General features: G+C 51.0%; 2 protein-coding genes across 4 annotated transcripts; both read left to right on the top strand.

Annotated features, from left to right (window-relative positions):
• The first annotated feature begins 363 nt into the window (after positions 1–363).
• FASTKD5 (FAST kinase domains 5) lies at positions 364–7,010 on the top strand. 2 transcript variants are annotated; one of them, XM_052682247.1, is made up of 2 exons: positions 364–475; positions 4,298–7,010. In XM_052682247.1, the coding sequence occupies exon 2, from the start codon at positions 4,336–4,338 to the stop codon at positions 6,787–6,789; it is 2,454 nt and encodes an 817-aa protein (XP_052538207.1). In that variant the 5' UTR covers positions 364–475; positions 4,298–4,335; the 3' UTR covers positions 6,790–7,010. The 2 variants fall into 2 exon arrangements, with proteins under 2 accessions (XP_052538207.1, XP_052538208.1); XM_052682248.1 differs by having other exon boundaries at positions 440–550.
• Positions 366–15,391, top strand: UBOX5 (U-box domain containing 5). 2 transcript variants are annotated; one of them, XM_052682249.1, is made up of 5 exons: positions 366–475; positions 9,142–9,238; positions 10,152–11,331; positions 13,226–13,378; positions 14,554–15,391. In XM_052682249.1, exons 2-5 carry the CDS (start codon positions 9,185–9,187, stop codon positions 14,760–14,762), a joined length of 1,596 nt encoding a protein of 531 aa, XP_052538209.1. In that variant the 5' UTR covers positions 366–475; positions 9,142–9,184; the 3' UTR covers positions 14,763–15,391. The 2 variants fall into 2 exon arrangements, with proteins under 2 accessions (XP_052538209.1, XP_052538210.1); XM_052682250.1 differs by having other exon boundaries at positions 432–550.
• Positions 15,392–16,152: the final 761 nt, after the last annotated feature.

Consider the following 16,152-nt stretch of genomic DNA (forward strand, 5'->3'; position numbering starts at 1 on the left):
AGCCCCATCTCCTTCCACAGGTGGGTCATCGGTCGGACCTGCTGATCCTATTAGTCTTTTCCAGAGACAGAGGCTGGGGCTGCTCAGCATGGAGCAGGGGAGGCTCAGGGGGATCCTATCCACGGCCATAAAGCCCTGCAGGGAGGTGCAACGGGACGGAGCATGGCTCAGTGCAGCGGTGACACAACTTGGAGTCCAGGAGCGACCCCTCAGGGCAGCCCCGAGGAGCCCCAACATGGCGGCACCCCGCTGAGGTAGCTCTGCGCCCTTGTCACGTGCCTCTAGCAGCGCACCACGTGACTCTGGTACGGCGCTCCGCCGCCGCCATCTGCCGGTACCGCGAGTCACTCGCCCCGTCTTCCCCCCTCCCCTCTCGGCTCCCGTACGACCAGAAGTGCGTCACTATCAGGTGGCCGGAAGTGGCGGTGGGGCTGGCAGGCGGCAGGGCCACAGCCGGCGACGGCGCCGGGCCCCGGTGAGTGCGACCGGGCTCCGGCCTCGGGGCTGTGCGGGTCTCAGCCAGGAGCGGGCTGGGGATCGGAGTGAGGCGGTGAGTGGGGCTCCGCGGCCCCAGCTGCGGCCACGGCAGTCCTCAGGCCTGGAGGCGTTCGGGGTGGGCAGGGGCGTGGGGGAGCTGGAGAGCGAGCCGGGGTGCAGAGGCGGAGAGAAAACCTCGCTGCTCCCTGTCGAAGGGGAATGGGGGCGAGGTGCGGTCTCTGCCGCTGGGAATCGACGGAAGCCGAGGGAACGGCGTGGAGCTGCGTCAGGGGAGGGGGCAGGAGAGGGTTACAGAAAGGCTCTGCCTCAGAGCATGGAACAGGCTGCATGTGGCAGTTGGCACTGCCCGGAGCTGGGACACGGAACCGCCCGCTGGTTTGAGTGGTGCTATGTGGAGCCAGGGGCTGTACACAGTAGTCCTTGTGGGTCCCAGCCAGCTCTGGATGTTTCATGATTGCGTTATCACTGAAGGTCCCTTCTAGCTGAACGATCCTATCCTAAGCCATTCTCATTTGAGCAGATCTGATGGGGAAAAATAGAAAGTAAGGGAGCCGTAATATTTTTTTTTTCCTTCGCCTGGGCTGCTGGGCAGGAGGAACACAGAATGGGGCCTTGCTATCAGGGAAACGTATCTGTGAGCCTGGATCACTCACAGACTTTCCAGTGGTACAGTGAGGCTGTTTGGGTGTTTCCAAAGAATGTATTTCAGACTCAGATGCTCCCCTCTCACAAAGCTGGAACCCAGAAGCATGTGGCATCTCTCCAGGAATGTTGTTGTCCTGGTGTTCAGCTCCCTGTTGGCTGGGAACTCAGCTGTAAGAATGGCACAAGCACAAACACAAAGATGTTTCCATCCCAAAAGGCCTCCACAAAGAGCATTTGCAGCCTTCAGGGCCCATCTCCAAGGCTTTGCAGCCTTTTTGGAGATGAGTCACTGGGAGTGAATTTTCTGGTTAGTGGCAGATGGAAGGGAGCTTGGACACTATTAAATGAGAAGTGCAGTGGTGGGAGAAAGAGAGGCTGATTACTGTGAGTAGCAAGAAGAGAGGAAAAATGAGCAGAGACGTAGGTTGAGTTGGAAATGCTGTAGAAATATAGATCATAACAAGTTTGGGCACTTGAAGATGGGCAAAAAGCCACGTGGACATGCTTGTTCCTAAGGTGCTTCAAGTATCTTGACCCATCTAGCTTCATTCCTGCTTTGTTTTCTGCACGGTCTTTTCCATGGCTGTTTTGCTGAATGTGGGACAGAAGAAGGAAAAAATATACTTACTGAATGTCTTCCTGAAGACGTCATGGAGCCTAATGCTAAGCTGTGTGGATGATATTCTTAGCTACATGCAGCGTTTGCCTTTGGTGTGCAGACACCACAGCTTTGATTCTCTGTCTCTGAAGCAGGGCTGTCATTGCTGAGAGGGGGTGGTTTTGGTAACAGTGCAGTGCTGGGTTTTGTAGGTGGCATCACCTTTTAACAGCAAATAGAACATATTTTAAAGATGTGGCTTAATACTGCTTGCCTGTCAATAGTAGAAAACTGGGTAGAAAACGTGCAAAGCAGAGTCAGACAACAAAGTAGCCAGCAGAGATGGAAATTACATTTTAATCTGACATTTATATGCAATAAGCTGGAGAGCTTTGAAATCCAGTGCTTTCTTGCTGCTGCTTACAGCACTGGGAGTGGTGTTGCACTGGGCAGGGTTTTAGTGGCCCAGTTCTCAGCGAGCTTCTTATTTCCCATGCTCACCAGGCAGTAGTATGGAAAGGACAGTATCTCTCCTCCTGTCACAGTGTCACTTCTCATGCCAGAAGAGAATGTTTCCGTTTTTCTGCCTGGCTCTTTACACAGGCTGGAGGAGAGGACTCAGAGAACTAAACTGAACCACTCTGCTGTGTGCTATAGGAGAGTGGATCTGGAGCTCTTGCCTGCCTGTCCTGCTCCTTTCTTCTTTGCAGACAGTGGTTGTGATGCTGCATCTGGTGAGCCCTTTGCAAAGCAAGTGTGTGTGTGCCCTTACCCTCTGTCTTCCTCTCCTCACTGTTGTTCTTCCAGAGGCAGGATGTTACATGCTGTGCCATGGCATCGAGGAAAAGAGAAGCTGAGGGCTCCAAGAGCTCGTCCTTGAGCGCTTCCAGCTTTTCCTACGCTTTTTTACCTCTTTTCAATTCTGCGTGGAGATGCTTGGACAAAAGCACAGCCATGTCAAGGCTACGTGGTGAGAGAACAGCCTTCAGAGAGCAGCAGGCTGCTCGTGCCTGTTGCAGAGCACAGATGTGCTTCCTGCCTATTGCTGTTACTGCATTTGCAGTAACATAGCGTAGGAGTGACAGCAGCGGCTACTGCAGGGAACCCCCAAGCAGGCAGCACCCTGCATCTGGCACTAACAAGGAGCAAAGTGTTGTTTAGACTCTCCCCAGCATGCCTCCCTATTTTCTTACCTTCCTTCTCTATTTTATTCTCTTTGGAAGGAGCTGATGCTTCACCATTGTGCTGGAATAAATCACCTGGTGACTCGTGCGAGCCTTGTACTCAAAACGAAATCCAGTTCATGTTCAACCAGACTCCACTGCAGCTTCTCTCCTACTCTACAAAAACAGTATTCATCACTCCTCTTCCTCATTGTCCTGCTGTAGGATTGGGTTTGCCTGCTCTCACAGGGCGTCTCAATCCACCTCTAACTCAGGGAGTGTCTGCGTTTGATTTATTTCCCCAGTGTTGGGAGGACAGAAGCTAATGCATATCTCTGTTGCCGTGTCTCTGCCAGGCTTTGGTTTTCCTGGTTACTTGACACCCCTTGGTTCTAGCATGTGCCCTCTGTGCAGTGAGAGCACAAGTGATTTTAAAGGTGAAAACCCCTGCTGTGCTTCATCCTTGGTGTTGGACACCCGAGATGGGATGAGGGTGTGTTACACAGAGAGCTGACCCGGATCTTTTTTTCCAGCCTTGTCTGAATCATCGTAAACAGGCTCATTTGGCAGCTTGTGCATGCTGGCAGCACAAAGCTTAACTCCTGACAGATGTCTCATCCTCGCCCTTTCTGCTGTAGCTGTTACAGACAGGAGTTGGGAAGGCATCCCCTAACACTGGGAAAAGCTCCCGTGCCTGAACAGTAAAGCTTTTTTCCCTCCAGTTCTCTCCTCGAGACGCAGTGTCTTGTTCTAATCTCTGTTTCTTCTTCCATGCTCTTTCCCCACGTTGTTCTGCGGCTGTTTCTCCTTCCTGCTGCAGGTTATGGGCAGCCTCCCTTCCATGAGCTGGTTTCAGAGGCTCTTTGCTCGCAGCCTTCATGTGCTGACTCCAGGTGTTCTCGTGCAAGGAGCAGAGTGGCACCACAGATACTTCCACAGCTTCTTGGGTGGTGGTCGGTGCTTCATACTGCTGACCGAAGCAGCAGAATGCCCTGTTTGAATACATGCAGCTGCAGCCTTTAAAGGCTTTGCTACAGAACTACGTTTTCATTGTTGAAAATAAAAAGAAAAAGCAGTTTGGGTCTCTTACAGAATGACAGAGATGACTTTTTCCCCACGAAGTCCTACAGTCTCTGCCAGATTACTTGTAACTGCTGTGTAGCTGGTGATACCTGCCTGCCAAGTACCACATCTCCAGGTGTGTCAGGCCACCTGCGTGCTTGTCTTGAGCTGCCTTTGCATGATGTGATGCTCGATAGTGACTTGCAGGGAAACAGCTGCTCTCACTAGGGGAGGCACTGCCATCTCTTAACTTTCAGTAATGAGAAGGATAGGTTAGAAAGTGCTCCGTGTTAGGTGGAAGCCACTCATTCTTCGTCTGCCCTTTTTTCAGTACCTGGAAGCAATTGTGACCCCAGTAAGTTGTGATCCATGGCTACGGTGTTAATAGGCCGAAGATTTCCAAGGCTGAGCAGGGTGACTACATTTTTGACTACTGCCAAATTCAAGGCCGAGAGCGGAAGCAACGAAAGTAAGCAGGAGGAAGAGAACCCAGAAACATCCAACAGCAGACCCGAATCCACAGCCACGATCCAGTTGCTGGATCCTTTGGACTACAGAGTGTTGTATAATCCCTCTGCCTATGCCAAGAGCAGAGCAGCCTCCCAGCAGAATGCTGCTAGGAGCTGCAGCCAGGCTCTCACTGATGATTCCACCAGCACTGGCACCTCCCAGGTTCAGCATACATTCACTGCCACCTCTGCTCAAGCTTTGCCACCTGTCAGAAATGCCCTGCCAAAGCCCAAACCGCACCTCAAACAGCCCATACCAGCACAACTCTCTGCAGCACAGACCATGAAGAGGGAGATAGAAATGGAAAAAGCAGAGATGCACGACTCCAAGGAGGACCCTCGTGTGTTCCAGCAAGGGAGGCCTGAGTACAAATCTCTCAGCTATGATAAATTTGAGCCAATAGAGACCCTCTCTTCAGAAGAAGGTGACTCGATATTGCACAGCATACCCATATCCAAGGGCAGCCACAGCCCAGGAACTGTCACAGATTATTTTTGCAAGCTGAGTCGTTTGCCGGTGGAACGACACGCAGGGTTAATGATTGACCCCAGGTTTAATACACTGTGTTGCTGTGCTATTGAGAACATCCAGTCGTTCAGCACTTCAGAACTCACTGATATCTTAAAGGCCTGCGTTCGTTTGGTTGTTCCACCCACCCACCCTGTGCTGAACGCCTGCGAGAGTGAATTCTGCCGGCGCGTGTGGGACATGAACCTGGACCAGCTGCTGCTGGTGGCAGATTGCTGGCGCTGCCTGGGGCGCAGCGTGCCTTCCTACCTGAGCATTTTGTTCAGCTACGCCAACATGCATTGGACAGAGCTCACTTTGCCCCAGTTTGTTCAGCTTGTTTATATCATCGGCGAAGGCCGCAAGTCACCCGCGGACTTGATGCAGAAGCTGGAAAGTGTGATTTTGAAGTACTTGGATTCCTGCACCTTGGAGGAGGTGGGTGCTATTTGCTTAGGGCTCTTCAAGTCCGTCAGTGGTATCTCTGACCACGTCATGAGAAAGATTGCAGACAGAGTCTCCCTGGAGATGGAAGATATGGGCACTTACGCTTTAGTGAACGTGCTTAAAATGCTCCGCTACACTCGCATGGATCACCTGCCCCTGCTGAGGAAACTTGGGAAGGTTGTCCCTGCTCGAATTCCTACAACAAACATCCAGGGTATCATGCACATCACTCTTAGCTGTTCATCCCTGCACTACTACGATGAAGGCATTTTGGCTGCTGTCGCCACGTCTTTGCCTTCCAAAGTGTCTTACTGCCGCAGCAAGGATGCTGCCAAATTCTTATGGTCGTTTGGATGCCTGGACTACGAACCTCCAAATGAAGAAGAGTTTTACTCCAGCCTGATAGAGCAGATGCTTAGAAAACGCCATGAATTTGAGAAGTTTCCAGAGCATCTCCTTACTGGTTTGCTTGGCCTGGCGTTTGTCAAACGCTTCCCGGAGGAGCTTATAGATTATGCTTTGAGGGATGAGTTTGTCCATAAGGTGAGAGGAAGTAAATATGAACTCAGAAAGGACCTGTTCACGCTTGGGAAGAGTGTTGAAATTGAGTGCCCGGGCTACCGAGGCAGCCGTCTTTCACCTCACCTTTATGAAGAGATGACTGAGATCGTTCTGAATTTTGCAGAGCAGGAAATCTTTGTCAGGCCTGAAATCGTGGAAGCCGTGTCTCTTCTCAAGAGCATGTTAGGTGGTCCTGAGTATGTGAAAAACCACATGATTTTGCCTCACACCAGATCGAGCGACTTGGAGGTTCATTTGGCCATGGATGGGCATCCCATCCCTTTCAACTCAAGCGACGCCGTTGCAGATAAGAAGCTCAAAGACATAGGAGTTAGTCTAACAGATGACCTAATGGCTCAGCTTATCAAAGGGAAATCTAACAGCCAGTCCTCTGCAGAGGTGGAAACCGAAGCCGCGGCTCTTAGACAGGAGTGGAACAAAGCACCAACGCCACGTGCATCGTTTGTGGGTGGACCCGTTACCACAGGCACCAGATTGCAAGTCGCTGCTCCTTCAGGGAGCTGCCCTGGGGCCTCCCCTTCTCTTGTGCCCCTCCAGCAGCCCCAAGGGATAAGGCTGGCCATCCAGGTGTCCAACCGCAACCACTACTGCTACTTGTCCAAGCGGCTCTTGGGGCTGCACTGCCTGAAGAGGCGGCAGCTGAAGCAGCTGGGCTACGTCGTGGTGGAGCTTCCCTTCTGGGAATGGTTCCCCCTGCTCAAACGCACACGCTTGGAGAAACTGAGCTACCTCCATTACAAGGTGTTCAACCCAGTGCTGCTCAGCAAGGCTGGCTGACAGCCCCGGGGTGTGCTTGCTTGGGGGGCTGCTGCAGCCTCCCAGGTGCTGGTTAGAAATGATCTTTGGAATGCTGGTGAAGCTGCTGTAGGTGCTTTATGTGCTGGATCTGCCTTGTCTTAGATAATTCTGCTCTGTTCGTGATCACGTGTCCCGTGCTCCTTGTTGTTACATCGATCTGCAAATGCTGCAGTGACAAATAAAACCTACCTTCATATTAATTTTCTTCCACTATTACCTTTTTTTTCCCCCCCTCTATTCTTCATGAAAGCTGATGGATTTGTTTGCTCTGAGTGCAGAACAGTATCACGATCTTTAGGAAACAGTTGGGATAGATGTTAGGGATTGGTCTGTTCTCCCAGGTAACCATAGGACAGGAGGTAATGGCCTCAAGTTGTGCTCCAGGGGGTCAGGTTGGATATCAGCAGAAATTTCTTCCCTGAAAGAGAGGTCAGGCATTGGAATGGGCTGCCCAGGGAGGTGATGCAGTCACTGCCCCAACAACCATGGAGATGTGGCACTGAGGGCCATGGTCAGTGAGCATGGTGGGGGTGGGTTGGAGTCTTTGAGTCCGTCGTAATCTTTGAGCTGTTTGTTTTGCTGGGTTTGTTTTGCTGTTCTGTGGGTGTTGTGCTTTAACAGCGTTTGTAAATTCAGAGCCTCCTTATGTCACAGCTGCCTGGGCTGTCACTGACAACTGTTTTAATTGACAGAGGTTACGAAGGGCTTGGTAGAAAAAGAATAACAGAATCATGTGATCTCAGTAACAGCCTCAGGTTTGGAAGGAGCTTTCCCATGTTGTTGGGTCACAATGTGACTCTGTTCCAAGGAGTGGCTTCTGTCACCTGCTTGGCACCAGGCAGCACACTTGCAGGACCCCCAGGGATTTGGGAACCCCCACAAGCAAAATTTCAACAGCGACTTGTGGGCATGAGGTCTCAAAACATTGAGTTTGCAGCAAGGTAGGGGTGGAGGCGCCTCTCTGCTCATTTTCATTTAAAGAAGGCATCACCATGGCTTGTCACGTGCCAATGCGGCGATCTGCTCTGTTGGAAGGGGATGTGGGAAAGGGCTAAACTGACAGCAGGTTCAAAATGAACTTCAGAGCAGTCGCTTTGTCACACAGCAAGTAGTCAGAGTTACTGCCATTAGATGTGAGTGCCAAAAGTCAAAGCAGTTCAAAAGCCTAGTTGAGAAAATTCCTCGCTGCCTCCCTTGTAGCCATGGGGAGCACATCAGGCTCAGAAAGGCAGGAAAAGTGATGCTGGAGGAGCTTCGGTTCATGCTTGCCCAGCACCTGTGTTACTGCAAGTCACTGTCAGAGAAGATTCTGGGGTAGAAGAGGGGCTGATAAGAGTGTGGAGTCACCATCCCCTTGTGGGGACTCAAGAATCACTGAGGGATGTGGTTTGGTGGCACAGTGGGGATGGGTTGGAGTTGCATCTGGTGATCTTAGAGCTCCTTCCTGACATTAATGATTCCATGTTTATTTGAACACTGCCACTCGTTCTACAACAGGGGAATGGAAATAGGTGGTCTTTAAAGTCCCTTCCAATCCAAGCCACTCTGAGCTGTAGCTCAGATGCTGAACAACAGCACTTGAGAACCAATAAAAGGCTGTGGAGCATTAAAAGGCAACTCGTCCTTGAAGGAAGCAGGAGGTTCCCGAGGTCGCCCGAGGCAGTGACATATTAAAACTGAGGTTAATGTAAGGTTAAAGCTCCTACCTCGCAGATAATTTCATTCTTAAAAGGAGTTGGATGCAACCAATGCGAGTCACGTTGTTTCAATGAAGATGGTGCACACGCTCGAGCACTGTCAGAAGAATCATCTCAGTGTCCAGAACACAGATAATCTCCCTTAGAGTTATTGAATGCTCCCTTGGGGCAACCAGTAGTGGTTATTAATGTTGGTGTTTCATCTTTGCCTGTACCCAAGGCTCCCTGAGCCCCTGGGCGCCACATCTCCTCGTGGCAGCACTGGGAATGCTGGCTGCTCTTACCCTCTTGGAGCCTTGGCATGCAAGTGGTCTGCTCGACTACGGCTGCCAAACCTCCTGCAGTTAGCATTCAGATCTGATCTGAGCACCTTCTTTAGGCATAGGTAGGAGGTTTTCAGTAAAAAGAGCCATTTTCCAGCTTCTGATGTTTCTCCAGGGGTTCACGACTTCATATTTTTAACACATTTCTCTTCCAATTCCATCTCTCCACAGTTAACGTTGGCCTCACCTCCCAGACTCGGATCCGAGCTGTGTTTTAGGAGCTCCTGAGCCTGTAATTCATGCAGGTGCTGTAACACAAGGTCCTTTTACAGATCACTGATGCTTTTTGCCTTTTATTTCTTTTTTTAAAGCTGAATCCGATGCTCACGAACTGAGCTCTCTCCAACTGCAAAGATGGTAATAAACGTCTGTCTCCCACAGTTCAAGCCAAGAATTCACTGCAACAAGGTAAAACTGGAGACCATAGTGCTTTAGGGAGCACCTTGGTTTGCCTTTCCTGTGCTTTTATTAATTAACACTAACTAGTAGTTATGCTAGAACACTGGGTGGCCTTCTGTGAGTGCTTTGTTGTGGCACACAGTAATTATTGGAGGATATATGCCCTAATTTTGCAGGATCTCATAACAAGATGACGTTATGTGCTTACAGATGTGCATGCTTTGACTGTAGATGTTCTTCCCTGCAACGTCACAGCTTTCCCTTTGCCAAGTAGACTGTTCCTCAGTTAACAATGTTTGTTGAACGGCCTCTACTCATTAATATGAGGACTGACACAGAGCTTTCTCAGTGTTGGGCAGGTTGACCCCAAGCAGGATGAGGCATTCTGCTAGCTGAGCCCAGAGGTTTTGCAGGGATCCTGGAGCTGGCTGATTCAGAGTACATTTTTACAGGGCACGATGAGCTGACATAACTATTCAGTGCTGTTGAAATGGGGACAAGATATCAGGGGGACATTCACTGCTATGAGAGTGGTGAGGGGCTGGAACAGCTGCCCAGAGAGGCTGTGATGCCCCGTCCATCCCTGGAGGTGTTCAAGGCCAGGTTGGATGGGGCCCTGGGCAGCCTGGGCTGCTATGAAATGAGGAGGTTGGTGGCCCTGCATGCGGCAGGGGGTTGGAGCTTCGTGATCCTTGAGGTCCCTTCCAATCCAAGCCATTCTATGATTGTAGATAGCAGAGGGTGCAGAGAAGAGGGAGTGACACCATGTGGTTGGGAGCAGGGCAGGAGTAGATCTGCAGGGATCTCCAGTCTTGTGCATGGAACCACGGTTCCTCGCTTGTGTCATCTAAATTGCTTGTGAAATTAGTTTACTCTCTACATTCATTCTCCAGTGTAAATTTGGCTTTCTCTTGCAACGCAGATTTCTGCTGATGGTTACGAAGTGGAGAACCTGATCTCTGAAGACCTTGCCAGGAGGAATCGTGGTTTCCGCAGCGAATACTTTATCAAGCCTCCGGTCCATGTCACAATCTCTTTTCCCTTCAACATTGAGATCTGCAGGATTAATATCGATATCTCATCCGGGGGATACCAAGCCTTCTCCGGGCTCGAAGTTTACACCTCTACCTCATGCAATAAAACCTCTTGGCAGAGCCCTGAGGGTCAGTTCTCAGGTCTGGCCGGTCAGCCTGTGTCGGACAAAGATGTTTTCACACTGGTGGGCAAAGCTGTCTTAAAAAATCAAAGCAAAGTGACATTTGGCCACAGAGGCTTCAAGCCGAGGCCTCCCTTCCTTCAGATGGAAAATGTCCTCTCCTACCCTGGCGCCGTGTCTCAAGACCTTTGGAACAAAGGGCCTTCCTCACTGAGCAACGTGTCGCACTTAAAAATCTGCATCACCCACGTGGCCGGAGGTGGCCTGCCTGGCATCAAGAGGCTGGAGGTGTGGGGACAGCCTGCCAAGTCGTGCCCACAGGAGGTGATCGAGGGCATCTTTCAGGTGGCCTCGCAGTGCGTCGCCCAGGACGTTGGCACCCTCAAACCCGAGCTCTGGACGCCCATGGAGAGCGACTGCGTGCCCTTCAGCACCAATGACAGCGAGCAGCAGGCCCTCCGCAAGCTGGTGGACGTCGTCCAAGACATCCCTGAAGAGTTCCTGGACCCCATCACTCTGGAGATCATGACTTTCCCCATGCTCCTGCCCTCTGGGAAGGTGATTGACCAGAGCACCTTGGAAAAATGCAACCGGAGTGAGGCGTCTTGGGGCAGGGTGCCCAGTGATCCTTTCACTGGGGTGGCCTTCAGCCAGCACTCACAGCCCCTACCTCACCCCACCCTCAAGGCCAGGATAGATCACTTCCTCTTACAGCACAGCATTCCTGGCACCAACCTGCTCGGCAGGGCTCACGCTTCCGAAATGCTCATACCTTCCTCTGTAACGTCTTCTCTGAAAAGGAAGATGGACTGTATGGATCCGAGTTCTGTGCAGCCACTTTATTTTTCTTCTACAAACTTACTTGTCACATCTACCTCAGAGAACAGTGCTAAAAAAATGAAAACTGACAGTGACTCGCATTTGATCCAGATGGACTGTTCTACAGGTACCTTGGCTCCCTGAATCATTTGTGTTTCTTGAGTGTCTTGGCAGCCCAGGGCCAGCTTTCCAAGTCAGGAGGCTCCCACACAGATTCCCCTGCCGCCTCCAGAAAGCTTTGAGGCTGTTGTATCAATGTCCCAGGAGTGGGTTCATCATCTCATCCACATCCCCCCTCCTCAGCCCAACCTGCTGTCACTGGGTGATGGTTACTCCCATTCTCTCTTCTCACCTTTAGGCTTGTTGTTCTTTATCTGCAGTCCGTTTCACAGCCCTCTTGTTAGCTCAGGTTGCCTTGTTTCCCTTCAGGGTTTCATTTCTCTTCTCCTTCTTGCTAAGAAAGCAATCTTTTTCTCATAATGTGCTGGCTTGATTTGAAGATGTCTCTTTTTATCATCAATGACTTGTTAGCACGTATTGGGTGCCTGAGCTTGCAAGAAAACATGCAGTAATTGGGAAAAACAAGTGCTTGGGATTGACAGGATGGGAAAACCCAATGGAGGTGGTGATTAAAGTGAGGAGAAAAACAGGAGTGGGGCAGCAGGCTGTGCTGATCCTGCTCCCCTTTCCCTGGTTGAAGAGCCTGGCTCCCAAGCACTTGCTTCTCTTGTCTCCCTGCCAGATGATTTGCTAGAATCCACATCTGTTTTTGCACGGCTGCTTTCTCCCTTGTTTGTGCAGGAATACCTGAAACGTGTTGGAGTTGCTGTGTGCAGCTGTTCTGTAGATATAACTGTTCTTTGTACAGCAACGCTTGCATCTTCCCTCTGGTGTTGTCAAACACAGTCAATGCTGCAGGCAGAAGCCCCACTGGTTGCTGTCTCACATTTGTGTGAGGCTGGAGGGAGCAGCAGGGCTGTGTTGCAGGCAGTCAGGTGTGTGCAGGGCGGTCACAGAGGGCTGTTCCTCTGGGCAGGTAAGTTGAGTTTCCCTAGGAAGCAGTGGCACCAAACAATGCTCCACAGCTCCTGAAAGCTGCTGTATCCTGCAGGTATGCAGCACTCCACTCCTCTTCCTCCCAAAACTGCTGAAGGGTTATGCTTCAAGAAAGCTTAGATGGGTATTTGACTTAAAACAAGCTCATTAAAGACTTAAAGTAATTAATTTTCATCAGTACCAGCAACAGCAGAGGCTGGAATGTGCTTTCCTGCTCTGATCCATCATTCCATGCTGGAGGAAGTGGTGTGGATTGGTGCAGGCTGGGTCCTGGTGCTCCCAGGGAGCCGTGCCTGCATGTGAACACAGGCACAGCCTCGTGGGATAGTTCTTTGTCAGCCTTGATTGCTGCAGCAAATATGCAGGGGTAACGCACACAGGATCCCTGTGGGAGCTGGATTGAGCAGAATTAGTGATGCAGACACCGTGCTCTTAATGCACAGTCTCAATTAACAGCAGGGCTTTGGGAATGCATCAGACAAAACACTGTCGTGCCCTTCAGGAAGGATCCAGCCCTGTACCTTTGGCTTTATCCACTGGTGCAATGCTGGTTTTTTTTGGAGCCAAGAGTTGTGCCTCTGATTTTGTTAGCAGCCTCAGGGCTGCTGAAGAACGTTTATGAATCTTTTACCTCATTCAGACTATGAGATATAAGGAGGTGCCTGAATATTGGTTGGCACTAAGGGACACAGGTTAGTGGGCACGGCGGCGATGGGTCAGCAGTTGGACTTGATGGGCTTTGTGGTCTTTTTGACTTTATGACATTGTTGTGTGAATCTGGAGGAGTTTTCCTCTCGAGGGCTCAAAGCTGAAGCATTACATCCCCATCTCCACACCGTGATGGGGACGAGGCTTCTTCAGAAAACAAGTGGCAAAGCTTTGAGAGATGTAACCACAGCGTTTTTGTTGCACACCAACAGCCTTTCCCCAGCACAAGCCTCTCAAACTTGTGCTTCTTGTTGCAGATCTGCTCTCTCACGAACAAAAGCTGTCTGAGAGCTTGGACACCGCCTTGAACTCGGCGCTCAGCTCCATGCCATCATTCACAGCCAAGCTGATGAAGAGCCAGCAGGGCGAGGGAGGCTGCAGCACTTCATGGAACATGGGCTCCATCCTCGGTGAGCAGCAAATGGGAGAGGAGAACAGGGACCAGGTTTATAGGGAGGGTTGTGCTGCTGCTCAGCATCTTTCCGTGCCTCTTTGGCCGGTGAGCCGTGGTTGTTCTCAGAGTCCCATCAGATTTTAATGTAGCTGTGAAGCTGGATGTGTTGATCAATGGCACCATCCAAAAGGATGTCTTTGGGATTCAGAGAAGCTGCGTTGGAAGCCCTGGATCTAAAAGATGCCCCTCCACAAGGTGATGTGCTCACTGCTGGCTGCTGCTTTCCCTGGAGGAGGCTCCTGTGTCCCTAAGGCAGGACTGGGCTGGGCAGCTCCCACTGGCTGCCTGTCTCTCTGAATAGCTTTTGATGTTTCACAGTGGCATTAAGCCATTAAGCTTTTTACTGTCCCCTTTTAAATTGCTGCTGTTGAAGAGTTGACTGAGTAGCCGTTTATAGGCGGCGTGTGACAGGAATGCAAGATGATGCCTATGGTGTTTCACGTGGGAATCAGGGATTTTGTTTCAAGTGCTGGAAAAGAGGAAGGGAGGCCAATTCAATCTCAGAAAAAAAGTGAAAAGCTGTATCGTCATCTGTTAAAAGCCTGATGGTGCAAAGGCTGATGTGATCCAGCCCATACCTGGGCTCCAACCCTTCCCTAAGACAGAGCCTTCCCTTTTTTTTAATCACAGAATCCTGATAGCAGCTTTTCAATATCTACATATCAGAAACAAGAAGACAGGTTCTTGAGCAGGATCTGTTGCGATAGGACATGGAGAAACGGTTTTAAACTGAAAGAGGGGAGATTGAGATTGAATATAAGGAAAAAGATTGTTATGGTGAGGTTCAGAGAGGTGGTGGGTGCCCCGTCTCTGGAGACATTCAGGGCAGGCAGGATGGGGCTCTGAGCACCTGATGGAGCTGTGGGTCTCATTATGGGAGATGGATCAGATGGCCTTGAAAGGTCCCTTCCAACACAAATGATTCTAAGATTAAGGTTGGACAAGGCCACGAAGGTCATCTTGTCCAATCCTTACCCTACCACCACCACCATGCCCACCAAATTTTATGGTAGGCTTGGGAAAAAGAGGCTGTGGTCCTGAGCTATGGGCACCTCCAGCCCTCTGTGCCCGGCTCGGGGTGGCCCTTGTCACATGTCCCTGACCACACTGCTTCTCCTCTTGGCTTCGCAGAGCACAGCAGGAGCAGCCAGACCCAGGGATGCACGTCCTGTGGCAAAACCTTCTCATCTTACTTCAAAACAGAGCCCATCTACCAGCTTCCCTGCGGCCACCTCATGTGTCGCCCGTGCTTGGCTGAGAAGCAGAAAGCTCTGTCCATCCTGTGTGTGAGCTGCAAGAGGTCGGTGGCCACGCACGACATCAGGAGGGTCCACTTCTAACAATGCCTGGGGAGGAGAACAGGAGCTGCTGCTGTCCCACGTGTCTGTGTGGGTTATGCAAGGACGACGGCCAGATGAGCATCGTGGAGAAGTCTCCTTGTGCTTACAGAGTAGTGGGGGGGGTTAGAGCATCGTGCCGGAGCAGAAAGCGATCTTGAGGATAATAAAAGCCATAGCTTCTTTAACGAGGAACGTGTATTTATACAGAACTGATTTCCACCTGTCGCACCCGCCCTCTTACCACCATCCCAGTGGCTCAGTGGTTAGCATAGGTGCCTTTTTGGACAGTGAGTTTAGCTTCCCTGTGACTTAAAACCATTTCAACATTTGACGAGCAGCCATTCGGCCGTGGACCAGGAAATGTCCTCGTGGTTGGCAACGTGCAAACGACCCAACTTCTCCCCTCTCCCCCTCCAGCTCCCCTCGCACATCGCTCATCCTTCCCCACTGCAGCAAGGCAGGAGAGGAGCAGCTGATGCCCAAGTGCTGGCAGGGATCTCATCCCTGGACTCGTGTAGAAAAGTCATTGCATTACACAGGACGTCCCCCTCGGTTTCTGTCGTGTGACTGGACCGGCTCCCGTCTGGCTGATAGACATTTAAGCCTTAATAAAATTATGGTTAAAGTCAGGTTCTCTCTCTGACTCGTAATTGGCCTCACTGTGTGTGTTAATGATTTCGTGTGGTGAATCTGTTGGCGGAGTGCTGAATAAATGGGCTGGAAAAAGCCACGTCGACACAAAAAGAAGAGCTGCAGCCCCGCAGCTTTCAGAGGCACTGTGGCACAGCCTTGTGAGCTCTCACCGTGGGGTTTTGGGACTGAACCTCACGTATCCCGCTCGGAGGAGTTCTGCTCTTCACAGAGCTGCTCAGAAAAAGGCCAGAGGGAAAATCACTCAGATGCATTCTGTATGCAGCGCATCCTGAATTCAGTGAGGGTGACAGCAGAGGGTTTTGTCACCTGCACCCCCCTCCACCCCTGCCACTTCATTGATAATTTCTCTCTGCAGAGCCAACATTTCTTACTGATGTTCTGTGCCACTTTCTCTGGGGTAATGAGCCTCCAGCTGAACCACCTACATGTAATACCTCTGTTCTCTTAACAGGTGCTGCCGTGCTGAGCAGCCCATAAAGTTGGTGGCTTTCTGCTCTGAGCAAATAGCAGCCTCATCAAGCAATTGGGACACCGCTCCGTGCCGGCGCTGAGCTGATCTTTCTCCTTGTCTGCACCAGTGGGTGTTCATCATCCATCTCCATTTGCAGCAAAATTGGAAGCCCCCCTATCTTTAACTCATCAGCAGTCAGATTCCTCAAAGTCATGCGATTCGAGGCCAGCAGAAATCTTGCAGGAAGCATCCAGGAGTGATTCAGCTCGCACCTCCTCCGCCCCA

This window comes from Tympanuchus pallidicinctus, unplaced genomic scaffold, assembly GCF_026119805.1.
Source record: "Tympanuchus pallidicinctus isolate F22 unplaced genomic scaffold, pur_lepc_1.0 scaffold2, whole genome shotgun sequence".
Taxonomy (NCBI): domain Eukaryota; kingdom Metazoa; phylum Chordata; class Aves; order Galliformes; family Phasianidae; genus Tympanuchus; species Tympanuchus pallidicinctus.